This window comes from Podarcis bocagei (assembly GCF_964188305.1).
Source record: "Podarcis bocagei genome assembly, chromosome: 16".
In the NCBI taxonomy this organism is placed as follows: Eukaryota; Metazoa; Chordata; class Lepidosauria; order Squamata; family Lacertidae; genus Podarcis; species Podarcis bocagei.
Window position 1 is genome coordinate 12,078,757 of NC_138142.1, and position 16,519 is coordinate 12,095,275.

At 44.6% G+C, this 16,519-nt stretch overlaps 1 protein-coding gene across 7 annotated transcripts in view; it reads left to right on the forward strand.

Moving 5' to 3' along the window:
• GOLGA3 (golgin A3) overlaps nucleotides 1-16,511 on the forward strand; it is a 51,224-nt gene extending 34,713 nt beyond the window's left edge. For 6 of the 7 annotated variants that reach the window (XM_081174647.1, XM_081174649.1, XM_081174650.1 and 3 more), the window contains 9 exons: nucleotides 81-224; nucleotides 4,103-4,300; nucleotides 5,362-5,478; nucleotides 6,243-6,382; nucleotides 7,307-7,439; nucleotides 8,051-8,173; nucleotides 8,484-8,648; nucleotides 10,876-11,039; nucleotides 14,358-14,744. In XM_081174647.1, coding sequence (XP_081030773.1) covers nucleotides 81-224; nucleotides 4,103-4,300; nucleotides 5,362-5,478; nucleotides 6,243-6,382; nucleotides 7,307-7,439; nucleotides 8,051-8,173; nucleotides 8,484-8,648; nucleotides 10,876-11,039; nucleotides 14,358-14,565 — 1,392 coding nt within the window. In that variant the 3' untranslated portion in view covers nucleotides 14,566-14,744. Of the gene's footprint in view, nucleotides 1-80; nucleotides 225-4,102; nucleotides 4,301-5,361; nucleotides 5,479-6,242; nucleotides 6,383-7,306; nucleotides 7,440-8,050; nucleotides 8,174-8,483; nucleotides 8,649-10,875; nucleotides 11,040-14,357; nucleotides 14,745-15,287 lie in introns of those variants that run through there. The other variant, XM_081174648.1, reaches the window with a different exon arrangement.
• The last annotated feature ends 8 nt before the right edge of the window (nucleotides 16,512-16,519 follow it).

Here is a 16,519-nt window from a genome sequence, read left to right on the forward strand (position 1 = left end):
CCACACCCAAACTTTAAGCAACTGAATTCCTACCCCAACTGAGATGCCTAACTAGACTTACTTTGTCTTTTCGCCTTCAGGAAAGGATTCAGGCTCTGGAGACAGAACTGGAGGTTCTCGGCCACAGTAAGATGGTTCTAGAAAAGGAACTGCAAGAAGTGATCTCGCTCACCAGCCAGGAACTGGAGGAGTACAGAGAGAAAGTCCTTGAACTTGAAGACGAGGTAATTGTGTTGGCTTCTTGTTATCATATATCTCCTTGATGTGGTGCTGCTTCTGTAGGCTGGATGCCTGTAACTAGTTCCTAAAGATCAGCAATGGCCTAGATCTGTCTAGTGGAGGCAGACTGGTGCAGAAACTGACCTATGAACTACAGCTGTTGTGCGGAATATATCTCAGCCCAAGGGCCACATTCCTTTCTGGGCAACCTTCTGGGGTCTGCATGCCCGTGGTGGGTGGGGCCAGAGGCAAAAGTGGGTGGAGCCATGAATGTACATGTTAGCGTTTGTACAGAAGGCAAATAACAAAAACGACAACAACAACACTATTATTATTTGTACCCCACCCATCTGATTGGGTTGCCCCAGCCACTTGGGGAGGCTTCCAATATACCTAAGGTTACAGACGCTTCAGGTTGTGTTTTTTTTGGGTTACGGACGCACCGAAACCCAGAAGTACCGGAATGAGTTACTTCCGGGTTTCGGCGGTCGCGCATACCCAGAAGCGCTAAATTGCGCTTTGCTCATGCGCAGAAGCGCTGACTGACAACCTGCGCATGCGCAGATGCGGCGCTGCAGGTTGCGAACGTGCCCCTCGCAAGGATCACGTTCACAACCCGAGCGTCCACTGTATATAAAAATAATGAAACATTAAACATGAAAAAACTTCTGTATACAGTATATGCCCCTCTCTATTTACGCAAAAATGAGACATTATCAGATTTTAAGGATACCTTCCAGCCAGACATAAAAACACTCAAGGCCAGGCCAGTAAGATGTGTGGCCTTGGGAAAGTACTGAGGGTCAGATGGAGAGACTTGGAAAGCTGCATTTGGTTCCTGCCCCTGAGGTTCTCAACCCCAGAACTATGGAGCTCTTAATCAAATTTCACCTCTGCCATGAGCTCAACAGCGTTGGGCACCTGCTATGGCCCATGCAGGGGTGGACTTTGGTAATCTTTTGTAACATGGCGCCCCGTGCGAGGCCAAAATTTGGTGCCCCCAAATGGATCTTCTCAGTTATGGGTTTTCTCAGTTTTGCTCCCCCTCGGCTTGGTGCCCTGTGCCACCCACTGCCCATGTTCCACCATGGCCCTACTGCCGTTTCCCAGCAGCCTCCTTGCTCTTCTACCACTGCTATTCTTCTTTGCCCGCTATGCACCTGCTCTCTCCAAATGAATATAACCTCTGTGTGCTTTTCCCTGCCCTGTCTCTCCCCTGGGAGGCGAGTGCCTGTTCAGGCCAAGAGGAGGAGGAAGGTAAATATGCAGCAGTAACAGCAACCAGCAGAAGGGCCCCCCTGCTAAGAGTCTCTTGCCCAAGGGAACTTGCACTGCCTTTGGCAAATCTATGCTTTACAAGTCCCTTCTGCAGTATGGGGGCAATCCTGCTCTGCCTTCCAGCATTGTTACATTACAATAACGTCGTATATGTGAAGCATCTTGAGCACTGAAAAAAGCTGTACAAATGCTTGTTGTTGCATTGCCATATGTGGTGCTTGGGTTCAAGGCCTAACAGATTCCTTAGCCCTCTGGTTAATGCACGATAGCCAGTGTAACACAAGGCACTACGATGCTCTAGATTGGGCATTGACTTATGAGTTTTGCCGTGCGGGAAGCTCAGCTGTGCAGCATAGGACAACATTGAAATGAATGCAGATGATGTAAGGACATCCTTCTTTAGCTCCAGACAGAACTAGATTCGCGGGTGTACCAGCTGAAGTAAACCTGATGCAACAGCTGTACCTTAAATTGTTTTGACCAGGATGCCTCCAGGGTCTGCAGCTATACACAACACTTCTCAGCTCTGCAGTTACACAAATATAATCGTTATCTTGCTTTCCTCCTCCAGGGAGAGGTGATTTTCTTATAACGCGTGATAATTTTTGAGTTGAAAACACTGGAAATTTCTACAGCCCATTTAAAAAGTAGGAACTCCACAGCGGACTGTCCCGAACCATCTATTAGATTTGTATTTAAACAACCTGAAAAGCTTGGTTGAAAAAACCAATTAATTCCTCCATGCTGTGCAAGTATGTGGGCAAGTAAGGTGATAGTATTCTAAATGGATACAAGTCTGGAATACAGTTTGATTGTTTTACTTCACTAGCTATATTTCTGTTCCACCCTTTAGCCAAAAAAAGTTATCTGGGCAGTGCACAGACAAAAGGTGGAACCAAGAAGTGAAGTAAACAAATGAACAAACAAACATAGTCATACCTCAGTTGGTTGGAGCCTGGTGCTGATAACACCAGGGTTACAGGGTTGATTCCCATAAGGGACAACTGCATATTCCTGCATTGCAGAGGTTTGGGCTAGATCAGGCACCCCCAAACTCAGCCCTCCAGATGTTTTTGGACTACAATTCCCATCATCCCTGACCACTGGTCCTGTTGGCTAGGGATGATGGGAGTTGTAGTCTCAAAACATCTGGAGAGCCAAGTTTGGGGATGCCTGGGCTAGATAATCCTTTGGGTCCCTTCCAACTCTATGATTCTAGTGTTGTATCCAACTTAGTCCTACTCAGAATAGACCCATTGACATTACTGGATGTAAGTTAGTCATGCCCATTACTTTCAGTGGGTCCCCTGTGAGTAAAAATATAAGAAGAGCCTGCTGGATCAGACCAATTGCCCATCCACTCCGGCACCCTGTTTTCCCAGTGGCCTTCCAGATGCCCTTGGGAAGCCTGCAAGCAGGACCTGGGTGCAACACCACTCTCTCCTCCTGTGGTTCCTAGCAGCTGGTGTTCAGAAGAGACTCTCCTCCCTGGAAGAGAGGGGAGTGGTTGTGGACGGGAGCCTGAGCACCGCCCCTAGCAGGGGGCAAAGCCCCCTGCCTCCACCTCTCCTGGCTGGCGCCCACGCCCCTCGGGAGGCATCCAACCAGGTGCCGCGGAGGGGGCGTGTCCAGCAGCCTCTTGCTGCAGCGCCAGCCTCTCCCCGGCCTCATTCTTCACCATCGTCTCGTCACGAGTCACCCCCCCTCCACTCCCTTAGAGTTAGGGCTTAGGTTATTGGCCTTGCTATGGACCTTAGGTTGGTCGCCCTGGTTGTCTAGGGGGCCTGGTAGGAGTTTTTCCATTTGGCATTAGGCTTTTTGGTTTTTTCGCCTACCTCATAGCAATTGTCACAACTTTTGTGGTATTGGTGGGTAGGTTAGGCAATGGAATAATGTGTTGTGGTGTGTCGAAGGGCTAGGTGTGGCCATCGCCTATGCCTTCAATTTTTGGGTATTCCGTTAAAGGAATCTGGCGGTCGTGTGTTCTGTCCGATGCCTGCTTGGCGGGAGGCCATAGCACGACCCTCGGTGACATCAGGGGGGAGCTTATAGTTGGATTAGCATCAACAGGCTCCACCTACTGGTGAATAAACCCCCTTGTTTTAGACATCCAATGCCTAAGCCAATACCTTTTCACTGCTGTAATCAATAAAGTTGTGGCCTTTCCACGCCCATTAACCTTATATCATGTGTCCTTGTGTATTCATTTCGCATCGCGGGGGTCGGGTCCTCGAACCACAACATCCTGCCTCCAACTATAGTTGTAGCGTTGGGTATAAAACAGCATCTGAATAAAGCCAGCAACAGAAATAAAGCAAAGAACTTTAAAAGCACAAAAATGGAACGCAGAAAGGTTTTTAATCTGTACTAGATGAGCCTCTCTGGACAGCACATTCCAAAACTAGGTGCCACTACTGAAAAGACCCTCTCCCTAGAAGCCATCTGACAGGTATTTGAGCAGAAGGGCCTCTGAAGATGACTTTAGGGTCTGGGAACTTCATCGGTTTATAGTGTTTCTTCATTGTTTGCTACTCAGTGACATTCAGTGAGCCTGCAAAGTGATTCCTTATGGTGGCTGCAGTAATCGTTCCTATTGTTCATTTAGCTTCAGGAAGCCAGGGGCTTCCGGAGAAAGATAAAGCGACTGGAAGAGATGAACAAGAAGCTCTCCCTTGAGCTGGAGCACGAACGCGGGAAGCTCACTGGCCTCGGCCAGTCCAACGCAGCTCTGCGGGAACACAACCGCATCCTCGAAGCAGCGCTGGCAAAGAGAGAGGCAGACCTGGTGCAGCTGAATCTTCAGGTACTCTGAGACGTTTCTGCCTGGGCTGGTGCTGTAAATCGGTTCCAGTTCTTTAGGCTCTCATTCATTTTGGTCTGCAGTCTGTGAATATTACATAGGAGGGATGTATCATATTGGAGGGACACGGGGAAGGGCCTTCTTGGTGGCTGCTCCCAGGCTCTGGAACTCCCTCCCTGGAGAAGCTAGACTGGCTCCCTCCTTGTTGTTCTTCTGCTGACCAGTAAAGACCTTCTTGTTCCAACTTGGGAACTGACTGCTTTCAATGAAGGGCTGGTGCTGTGCTGTTTTTATTGTAATTATTTGTATGTTTTAAGCAGATTGTATATAGTTTTAATAATTTCAATGTTTAATTCCACCCCACCCCACCCGTTTTTCTAGTGGTTCTTGTTTTTATCTGTAAGCTGCCTTGAGTCCCATCAGGGAAAAAAGCAGGGGATAAACACACAAAAACACACATTTGTACACCATTTAATCACTGTCAGCTCTAAGTGGTGCACAAGAGGCTCAATACACCAAGACTAAAAATGAGCTAAAACTCATTATAAAATCAGAGTTTGATTAAAAAGCCTGCTGGAAAGGACTTGAAATCAACAGAAAGAGTTTCACAAAACTGGTCCCACAGTGCTGAATGCACAGCTCCTTGTCACTATGAACCGTACATCTGAACCATGGGGAATGTAGTTTGTTAAGGTTTCCGAGAGTTGTTCAGAGACCCCTATTCCCTTCACCGAGCTACAATTCCCAGAGTGGTTTAACATCCAATCCCTCTTCCCAGGGTGCTGTGCGAACTGTAGCTCTGTGAGGGGAATGGGAGTCTCAGAACAACTCTCGGAAACCTTAACAAACTACACTTCCCATGATTCTTTGGGAGAATCGTTGACTTTTTCAAGGGGGATGTTGACTTTTCCAAGTATGATGCTGCTTTGAAGAGCATGTGGTGCCTTAGTTAAGCACACGTGATTTCAGAAATCATCAGCCAATGCAGTGAGCAAGCCCAAGGACACCAGCTTTAAGTCCTTTGTATCGGGAGGGTTCACCTTGTGGGTTTTATTGATGGCCAGGTACAGGCAGTTCTGAAGCGCAAAGAGGAGGAAGACCAGCAAATGAAGCAACTAATCCAAGCCTTGAAGACGGCCTTGGAAAAGGAGAAGACCAAGGTCAACAGCCTTAAAGAACAGGTAAGAACTGGTGTGTGTGTGTGTGTGTGTGTGTGTGTGTGTGTTACTGTTCACCATGAGCATTTTAAGACTTGCCTGCCCAACTGGGCAGAGGGCCCTGTGTGTGGTATGCATATAAATGAGCAGCAGCCATTAAGGACTGTTGCATGATTATGGTTAAATGGCAATGAGCTGTAAAGCCCTCCATTTCAGATCTTGGCTGAAGCCACAGGCTCAGTGGGTGGCCTCTGATACTCTAAGACCTCCCTAGTCCCTATTTCTATCTGCAGCAGGAGGATGCCAAAATCACCACATGATAGGCTTTTGCTATGATTGCCAAGGTATTGCATTTGCAGATAGGTAGCCGTGTTGGTGCATGCACACTTCTTCAGATACACACGTGCATGCACACGAAAGCTCATACCAAGAACTAACTTAGTTGGTCTTTAAGGTGCTACTGGAAGGAATTTTTTTATTTTAAGGTATTGCATGTAAGTTTTTGGACTACAATTCCCATCAGCCCCAGCCAGTGTGGCCAGTTGTCTGGGATGGGGGGAGTTGTAGTCCAGCAACATCTGGAGGGCCAAAGGCTCCCCAGCCTGGGAGGGGAGAGAGAGAAATCGCAGGTGCCCAGTAATAAAGATGGAGAAGGGGCAATCTTTAGTTGTAGGCTTGTGGTCCTTAAACAGAGATGCAGCACACATGGACGAAAGGGTGAGGGAAATGGATGGGGTAGGATGGCGGAGATATAATGATCCATACATTGATGCTCTTTGCTGCTATAGGTTGCAACAGTCAAAGTTGAGGCAGCGCATAATCGCCGCCATTATAAAGCAGCTGCCCTTGAACTTGGCGAGGTGAAACGAGAGCTGCAGGCCAAAGAAGTCCTCATCCGGGCCCTTCAGGCTGAAGTGGATAAACTGCAGTGAGTATCACAAGGAAACTGAAACTACATTTCTATTAAAAATATGTATAGTTTGGTTTTTTTGGACAAAAAAAGACACATATATTTTAGGAGGAATTGCAAGGCCTCCTCATGGGTTAACCATGAATGAAGGACAAACAGATGAATACAGTGGTACCTCAGGTTACAGACGCTTCAGGTTACAGACTCCGCTAACCCAGAAATATTACCTCAGGTTAAGAACTTTGCTTCAGGATGAGAACAGAAATCGTGCTCTGGCGGTGCGGCAGCAGCAGGAGGCCCCATTAGCTAAAGTGGGGCTTCAGGTTAAGAACAGTTTCAGGTTAAGAACGGACCTCCAGAATGAATAAAGTACTTAACCTGAGATACCACTGTAACGGGAGTTGGGGCCTACCCGCTGGGCCTGCCCCCCCAACATCTCACCTAGTTCTACCCCACCGATTTCCACACATTTGGGAGCCTTTATTATGCGGGGAGGAGCCTGCACAAGTGCAGAACTTCAGAACTTTGCCCAAGAAGTGGAGGTCAAGGGATGGAGTCAGGTGGCCGAGCTGTGTTGGAAGCCAGAATGGAGAGCTGGTAACTGAAGCTACATGGATGCATTTATCTGCCTTATCCCCAGGAGGGGGCTCTCTTTTTCCTCTGGGAATCAGCTCTGAAAGAATTCTATCCGCTGATTGCTCTGTGCCTCCTACTGCAAGAAACTCGGCAGGTCTCCTACTTTGTGGTCCTTTGGTTGCCTGCCTTTGGTGGTTACAGTCCCCCATTTTCATTCTAGAATAATTGCAACCTTGGTTGATAATGTATTGAACTAACTTTAACGTGTACAGTTTATTTTATTTCCCCTCAGTGTTCTTGCCGTGACTCTGCAGTCTGAGAGCTGTGTTCTCCTCACAGTGATGTGAATCTGTCTTTTTCTTCTAGAGTTGAAGATGGGAAGCATTCAGCAGAAGTATCCCAGTTCCAGGAAGAGCTGGCAGAAGCGCGTTCCCAGCTTCAGCTCCTCCGGAAGCAGCTGGATGAGCAACTTAGCAAGCAGCCTGCAGAAAACCAAGAGGTGAAGCATCAATATTGCTCATTCACTGCTTCCAGGGGCATTGCTAGTGGTGTGACATTTGACATTCTCTTTTTCTGAGTGGGCAATGATTTGATGGGTGAATCTAGGTTATTAAACAGGGCACCAATTGGGTGAAATACGTTTAATTTAAAATTACTTTATCCAGAGATTATGGCGGGGGTGGGGGAATGAATGGGATCAACGGAGGGCAAACTGAATTTATTTGGGAAATTAATTGAGAGTAAATGAATTTTAAAATGACTGATTTGGAGTTGGGAGCAAAATAATTGAAGAATTTACCTGGGGTGGGAATTTGCCGGCCTTCCTCCAGTGGCATTTTAGGTTCTAGGTTTTGCATCAATGTGTATAAATTAGCAAATGCACATTTTATGCAAAATTGTGAGCTTTGCAGAGGCATCTGGTTGGGCACAGTGAGAGTAGAGTGCTGGGTTAAATAGACCATTTAGTCTGACCCAACTGGGCTCCTCTTTTGTTTTTATTAAATCTCACTGAACCTCAATGTGATTTAATTGACCTGCAGTATTACAGCTTCTTATGTAATTATATTTTGAAATACTACCCCCCCCAAACCCCCCCCCCACATTTCTTAGGTTGAAGATCTCAAGTGGGAAGTGGAGCAGAAGGAGAGAGAAATCCTAGCTCTGAAGCAGCAGTTGGACTTGACTGAGCAACGCAACCAGAAGGAGTTGGAAGGCGTACAAGCCGTTTTACAGGTATTTCATTGGACTGTCAGCCAGTTGTCATGGAAGATCTGTTACAAGACATAATAAGATGCTAATGAAATAAAAGGTTTATGAGTGTTCCAAGCCTCCACCAGAGTTCAGGTTCTATAAGACTTGTAAGACTACGGCTGCAATCCTATAACTCTATATGGGAGTTACCCACATTGAACTCAATGGGATTTGCTTCTGAGTAGATAGGTAGAGGCTTGCCATCTAAAGGAAGTGACCTCTTTCCTTTTTTTGGAATGATCTTTGGTTAACGCAGAAGGTCAATGTTTCCAACAATCCTTCTTCATTCTAGAATATCAAGACAGAGTTGGAGATGGTTCGGGATGATTTGTCCTTAACCCAAAAAGATAAAATCACGCTTCAGGCAAAAGTGACTGAACTCAAGAATAGCATGAAGACTCTACTGCAGCAGAACCAGCAACTGAAGCTGGACTTGAAGCATGGAAAGATGAAAAAGGTACTTAAGAAACACAATCTTCATCTGTATTTCATCCTTTTCCTAGAGAACACAATAATCTTAGTTTTATCATAATTAATTTGTAATGGTTCCTTTTTTGCAATAACTCCCCAAGGCTCTTAGCAATCGTCTCAAGCCCACTTTTAGTCAGAGACAAAAATACTACATCTTCTGCATATAATAGAATTGGCAGGGGTTTGTTTGACAGACTAGGATAGTAAGTATGTTCCACTGGTAAGCTTCCTGCCAAATAATTTACCGTATTTTTTGCTCTATAAGACTCACTTTTTCCCTCCTAAAAAGTAAGGGGAAATGTGTGTGCGTCTTACGGAGCGAATGCAGGCTGCGCACCTATCCCAGAAGCCAGAACAGCTGCAGCGGCGATCCCTCTTGTTGTTCTGGCTTCTGAGATTCAGAATATTTTTTTCTTGTTTTCCTCCTCCAAAAACTAGGTGCGTCTTATGGTCTGGTGCATCTTATAGAGTGAAAAATACAGTATATGAAAAGAGTAGGGACAAAGATGTATCCCTGTTTCATTCCTTTGAGAGCAAGGATGGAGTGGGATAGATAACCGTTGCTATTACTGCCCAAAATAAAAGGGTAAATACATGTAACCTTCCAAATTGTCCTCCAGTAACCATCTCAGAAATCAAGAGTCTTATCTCTAAGCTCAAAAGAGGCAAGGCCCCAGGAACTGATGGTACTTGAGAAACAACAGCAGAACAAAAGGGCTTTTCCCTGAGAGCAGTTGAGCTGTAAGAGCAAGACCATTGGTTGTATCTCATCCTAGACCTACTGAAATTAATGGACCTAAGTGAGCAATGTCTATTAATTTCAATGGCTGCTTTTTATTTGAAACAAATACACGGTGGCATTTATGGCTGTTAACTGAAGCTTAAATGCCTGGTGAAGTGTTAGAAGCAGCTGTTGTCTTTTCGGTAAAGAAGAAACAACGTAAATTGAGACGTGCTTCATTTTAGACTGGTCACAGAATCCAGCTTTTATTGGTTCATAATTGTCGTATATTGAGTGGAGTGGGATTGTGCACACAAGGTAGGATGCACAGAGAGAGAGTGTCCCCCCCCCCCAGTACAAATGCATTGCATTATGAGCTGCTTTGAACCATCTGTCTTGGCTTATTGAACTTTCACAAGCTGCAATTAAAATAGGAAGCTTCTAATGAACTGAAAAAACTGTTACCAGCTTCGGAACAAGCCAGGATGTTAAGCTAACTCCCAAACCGTGGATTTATCATTGTGGCTTATTTCAAAGCTAACAGCCCTAAGTTGGATGAAATGGGAAACGGATAATAAAATAATCTAAACTGCCATTTATACAGTGGCATTCATGGCTGATTAAATGTCTTGACCGTACTTGGGGGTCTAGTGAGAGCGTAGTCATTTTAAAAAATATATTATTAAAAATATAACACACAATAATTACACAATTACAGAAAATGAAAAATAAAACAACAAACACTGAGAATTGTCTTTGAATACACCAACAAACTTTTGTCAAAGTGTATATGCTAAAACCATTATAATTTTCACAAGCAGCAAAAATGTAGTGTATCGGCAGCAGTTATGGTCTATAGCAGTTTATATAAAGGCAAGAGGAAAAGAGAAAAATAATTAAAATATGTGCTTCATACATGCCAAACTGTCCTGTAGACCATAGGTCCTGTCCTACCATATGCCTCACTGTGTAACTACACAAAGGAAACATGACAATTTTTATGCAGTCTGGGGCGACTTTATTAAAGAGCACAGTCAATTGAACAGGATTCCAGCCCTATTTAATTCCAAAATATTTTCTTCTTGTTCTTTTTTATCTATCTATCTATCCTCTATCTATCTGTTATTTAATAAAATTTATTTACCACTTGATTGTAAGAAACCTCAAACAGCTTACAAAAAAAGACAGTAATATTATTGGCAAAAACAATTATAACTAATTAAGGTGTTCAAAATTTAAAACCAGCAATAAACTAAATCCGCATTCTAGATATCTGGGTTGGCTTGTCTAAACAGGTGCCGAAAAGAGTACAGTAAATCACTAAGCAGGAGTTCCAGTGCAATAGTTGCTGCCATGGTAAAAGATTGAGTTCTTACAAATGACCTTTTTCTGCTGGTGGAAAGCATGTCTTAAGAACTGTGCTTCAGGTATTCACAATAGAGAGAGCTGCTGCTTATTGCATGTGGATTGATTTGTTTCTTCTTTCAAAAAGAGGAAAACACTGAAGGGAGAGTCAAATCCTTCAAACCCGGTGACTCCAGTGAAGATTCCTGACTGCCCAGTCCCAGCAGCTTTGCTAGAAGAGCTGCTGAAACCCTCAGCAGCTGTGAATAAAGAGCCTTTGAAAAACCTCAACAGCTGCCTCCAGCAACTCAAGTGAGTAAAATCCTGCTGTCTCTCTGGTATTTTTATTTAAACCTGCATATTACTACTTATAAGTATTTTAGCAGCTTCATGAACAGTGACATGGACAGATGGTGTTTGCTTTTTTTGTCTGAAATGCTCAGGTCTTCTGTGTAGGAAATATGTCAATATTTATGTTCTGCTTTTAGGGGTTTTTTCTTTTTCTTTCTTTTTCTTTTAAGATATATTATTATCAAATGACAACTAGTAGGATATTGGGTTAGAGACCAAGGCTGCCATCCTACTCACACTTGCTTTGGAGTTCAGAATTACTTATTTTGTTTTGTATTTTTTTCCCCGCAGAGACACAACTATCTTTAATGAGCACATAACTCGTCTCTATTCACTCCCATTTAGTATACAGTTGCTCCTCTAGCAGCGCAATCCTATGCATGCTTGCTCAGAGTTGTAAGTCCTAGAGTGTTCAATGAGGCTTACTTATTCGCAAGAAAGCGCTCCTAGAACTGCAATCCCAGACATATGTACAAAGGGGTAAGTCCCACAATGGGATCCACTTCTGCAGACATGTTTGGTTCAGAATTACTTTTGAGTAGACGTGGTTAGGATTGCAGGCTAAGTGCTCCATCTCTGTGATTCTAAATGTAGAAGTCTCTATCTGTACAATTTAATTGTTTTCCTTGCCATGTACATTGCCCTCTGTCACTATTCAGTTCTACCTCCTTACCTAACACTTTGTTTTCCTCCCAGTTCTGCTTTTTGATACTGTTCTCTTCGCTTGCTAAATACCAACAAGGCAGGGTGCCAAAGGAGTCATCCTGTCCAATCCAAAATAGACAACATGGCAGGGCAAGGGGCATCTTTGCCCTCCAGATGTTGCTAGACTCCAGCTCCCATCATCCCAAACCTTTGGTCACGCTGGCTGGGGTTGATAGGAGCTGGAGTCCAAGAACGCCTGGAGGGCCACAGGTTTATCCCTGCAACACAGTGTCTGTCTTGTATTTATTACATTCCCCGTATTTTTCACTCTATAAGACGCACCAGACCACAAGAGGCACCTAGTTTTTGGAGGAGGAAAACAAGAAAAAAAATATTCTGAATCTCAGAAGCCAGAACAGCAAGAGGGATCGCTGCGCAGTGAAAGCAGCAATCCCTCTTGCTGTTCTGGCTTCTGGGATAGCTGTGCAGCCTGCATTCGCTCCATAAGATGCACACACATTTCCCCTTACTTTTTAGGAGGGAAAAAGTGAGTCTTATAGAGCAAAAAATATGTTACATCCCACTTTCCTTGCCAAAGAATTCAGGGCAGTGTACCTGGTTCTCTTCAGTTCTTCACCTTTGACCTTGCAACAAATCTGTGAAGTGCATTCGGTTGGCCCAAGCTCACCCAGAGAGCTTCATGACTGAGTAGTCCTAGTTCAGCACTAACCACTACCCCACACTACACCTCTAAAGTTGGTTTCCTGCCCCCTTGTTAACGCTACCATTAAAGTGATATAGACTCTTGTACGTTACCATTGTGAAAATGGAAAACCTGTATTTTTTCTTATAATATAGATGTTAATATGGAAGACATGTTTTCTGGCCATCGCAGTGCAGACTTAAGAGAGGTTATAGATGATAAAGATCTGTAATCTCTCTCAAGTCTGCATTATGACAGCCAGAAATGTGTCTTCCTGAACGCTTGGCGAATCCTGTGATATAAACCCCTTGTGGAAATACTGCTAGCTGCCACTCACCATTCATCTGTAGTCTTGCCTTCTGACTTCATTATTTCATCCAATGAAAACTGACTGACACTAGGTTCAAGGGCAACCAAATAACAACCTTCACATAACTTAATTTCTGGAATTTTCTACCGTAAGCGTGGCAATGGCCACCAGCTTAGATTGTCTTCTCCTCGTTTTAAACCCAAGTCATGGAAAATAAGTCTGCCGATGGTAATGACTAGAGAGACCTGTAACCAAATGTTGTGGCCTAGAGTACTCCAATGCGCCCGCTAGCCAGCCGTAACCTCTCCTGGGGTACTCCATTTCTTTTCCCTCTGTCTCCCCACCCAAACAAGTTAGCCTTCTTAGTAATCATTGGATAGTTTTGGTTCCTCCCCTTCCCCAAGATGCTTTGTGTTTCCACAAGCCTTAGTGTTTCATGAAGGCTGCTGATACTTCTCTTGTGTGGGTGGTATCATTTTTGCTACGTAAAGAACAGTGGCACTTAGGAGAATTGCAAATGCTATAGATCAGGAGTGGCCAACTCTCAAGAGACTGCGATCTACTTTCATAATTAAAAACTGGCAGTGATCTACCCCCGTTTTTTAAGGGTTCAGCTCCAAATTGTTGAGCTTTTTTTTAGGGGTTAAAGAAAGCTTTTTTGGGGGGATTAAGTCACAAAGGGACGTGGGTGGCGCTGTGGGTTAAACCACAGAGCCTAGGACTTGCTGATTGGAAGGTCGGCGGTTCGAATCCCTGTGACGGGGTGAGCTCCCGTTGTTCAGTCCCTGCTCCTGCCAACCTAGCAGTTGGAAAGCACGTCAAAGTGCAAGTAGATAAATAGGTACCGCTCCGGCGGGAAGGTAAACGGTGTTTCCGTGTGCTGCTCTGGTTCGCCAGAAGTGGCTTAGTCATGCTGGCCACATGACCCGGAAGCTGTACGCCGGCTCCCTCAGCCAATAAAGCGAGATGAGCGCTGCAACCCCAGAGTCAGCCACGACTGGACCTAATGGTCAGGGATCCCTTTAGCTTTTAAGTCACTCACAAAGGAATTGCTTTGGATTAAATCAGCAGCACAGAGAAAATTGCTCTTCCTCTTTCCTTCCAGAGATCAAACAACAATGGAGGCCGGGGCAGGAGTCAGTTTTAGCGACGCTAAGGAAAGGCAGCCAGAGATTGACCGCAATATATCAAAACCTCGCAGGGATCTACCAGTACAGCGGCTCTCAACCTGTGGGTCCCCAGATGATGTTGGACAACAACTCCCACCATCCCTAGCTAGCAAGGCCAGAGTTCAGGGATGATGGGAGTTGTAGTCTAACAACATCTGGGGACCCACAGGTTGAGAACCGCTGCACCAGTACATCACGATCGACCTGTTGGACATCCCTGCTATAGATGATAACAACAAATCAGAATTTCCATGTTCAGCGTCAGTTTGCCACTCAATCCTGATTGCTGAGCAACAGAGAGCGGGGTTGCTGGTTTCATTGTGGGCTTCTTGGAGGCATCTGCTTGGCCACTGTGGAAAACTGGATGCTGGACTAGACGGGACTTTGGTCTGATCCATTAGGGCTCATATTACATTCTTATCCCACCCTTTGCTCCTTTCTGCTTAACAAAGGCAGGAGATGGACAGCCTTCAGCGTCAGATGGAAGAGCATACGATAACAGTCCATGAATCGATGTCTTCATGGACCCAGATAGAAGGGCAACTAACGGACTTTACATCTAACTTTGCTGCAACTACGACGGGTAACCAGAGCCTCTCCGTTGTAGACCTAAAGGATAATAACCTAAGTGCTGGGGAAAATGAAGAGCCGATGCAGTGACTTCTTCGCCTGTTGCTTCACTTCACAGCTGTTCGAAGTATGTGAAACATGTTCATCAGCCCTATTTGAAACCAAGTTTTAGAGATCTCCATCTGTTCTTCCTTTTGAGTAGGGGGGGGGAAATGTCAGAGGCAAAACATTTGAGGATAATGCTATATTAAAATACATTTTAATCTGTCTTGGAGGAAAAAGAAATGTGATGTTTGGTCTCCAGTAAGACATTTTCATCTGTTCAGAAGTGGTTAAAGTGACTTTTGTTGCAGAGGAATGTGGGTTTCATTACACCACTTCCAACCTTTTTTTTGTTGTTAGTAAAAAAAATCATATAGAAGGCTGAGGATTTTGCTGATATGCAAAGCTATGCGAGCAGGGGTGAGCACACTAAGTTCCTTCCCCCGCCCCACCCCCAAACTCATGTAGGGCAAAGGTTTGAAACAAGGAGCCTTTTCTATTTGTGGATTGCATAATCAGGGCCAGAGACTGAGGTTCTAAATTGAGCTCTCTGCATCAGGGCTTCACCCTCCAAAAGTGGAAGGATGACAGGGGTGGGTAGAGCTGAGTGCATTTCTCCCCCGCCCCCTTGCTCACATGGTACATTTTATATGAATTCAGAATGGCCAAATAAGGCTAATGACTTGGTCTGCTGTAGACATGAGAATATGAACCAGAACTTTCACACACCCTAGGCTGGTAATTGAATCCCTTTTTTTGTTTTGTTTTAGAGACACACCCTTGATTGATAGAGACGACCAGTTCTAACCAATAACTTATTGGTGGCCATGAATCTCAAAACCACCAACTCTGAAGTAGTTCCATTGCATCAATTGGGACTACTTCAAAGGAAATAGATTGAGGATCCACAACCAAAGGCCAGTGGAGAGCTTTGATTTCACTTTGGCAGATGCATTTTGCACCTTTTTTGTTGTTGTTGTCCCAGTCTTTTGAGGACTCCTCCAGCGCAGGGTGTATATAAATACTTCAACTCTGTTCTTGTCCTGGAGTATCTGTTTTTAAGTGGACTTACTCTGTAGGTTACAAATCACCAGGGGTTGGGTTTTATTTTTGCTTTGTTATTTTTTTTTGCATCTTATATTTTGGTTGGAAAATGAGATATATATGTATGTATGTATGTATGTATGTATGTATGTATGTATGTATGTATTGGGGCCTAAGGAAAGCCAACCCCTAAAATACGGAGTTTTAGAAATTTACTTACTGTATATTTCAAACATGAATGTCATACTTCCTGTAAACCCTTGTTTGTTGGCTTTAACCCCCCTTCTCCTTATGCAGGGATCCAGACCCTGCAGTCCTTCAGAAGTCATTAGACTCCCACACCCACCATCCCTAACCATTGGCCATGCTGGCTGTGGCTGATGGGAGTTGGAGTCCAACGTCATCTGGTCTAATAACTAGTTAGGAGACTAGTGCTCATGTAGCTGCCTTTACATATAGACCCTGCTGAGCTATAATCAGCAGGCTGAAACAACATGCCTTAGGTTTTCTCTTTTTATCTAACACCCCCCCCACACACACATTACTGACAACAGAAAGCCACCTTTGCTGTGTTTTGAAGCACATTGACTTGGCTTGATTTACTTTCTGTTTTGAATATTGCCCCAGGGTGCTTTAGAGAAAAAATACTGCTAGAGAATGAACAGATTGTCCGCAGTCTTGACTGAAAGATACAGAAATCTGGGATGTAACAATTGCAGAGTCCGGAACTAGAAGTTAAGGTGCAGACAAAGCTGGATTAAAAATGATAGCTACTTGTCTTACCGCCACTGCCACCCTGCCTTGGTCTTCTGCAACATCACATTATGGTGTACACCTAGCTACTACCAAAAATGGTGGCAACCTCTGATTTCCTGCCATATTAAATGCAGCTCATTAGTGATGTTGGTGTGTTTTACTGACTGATGATCTTCAGTAGGTGGGCCAGGAGCCACAGCGA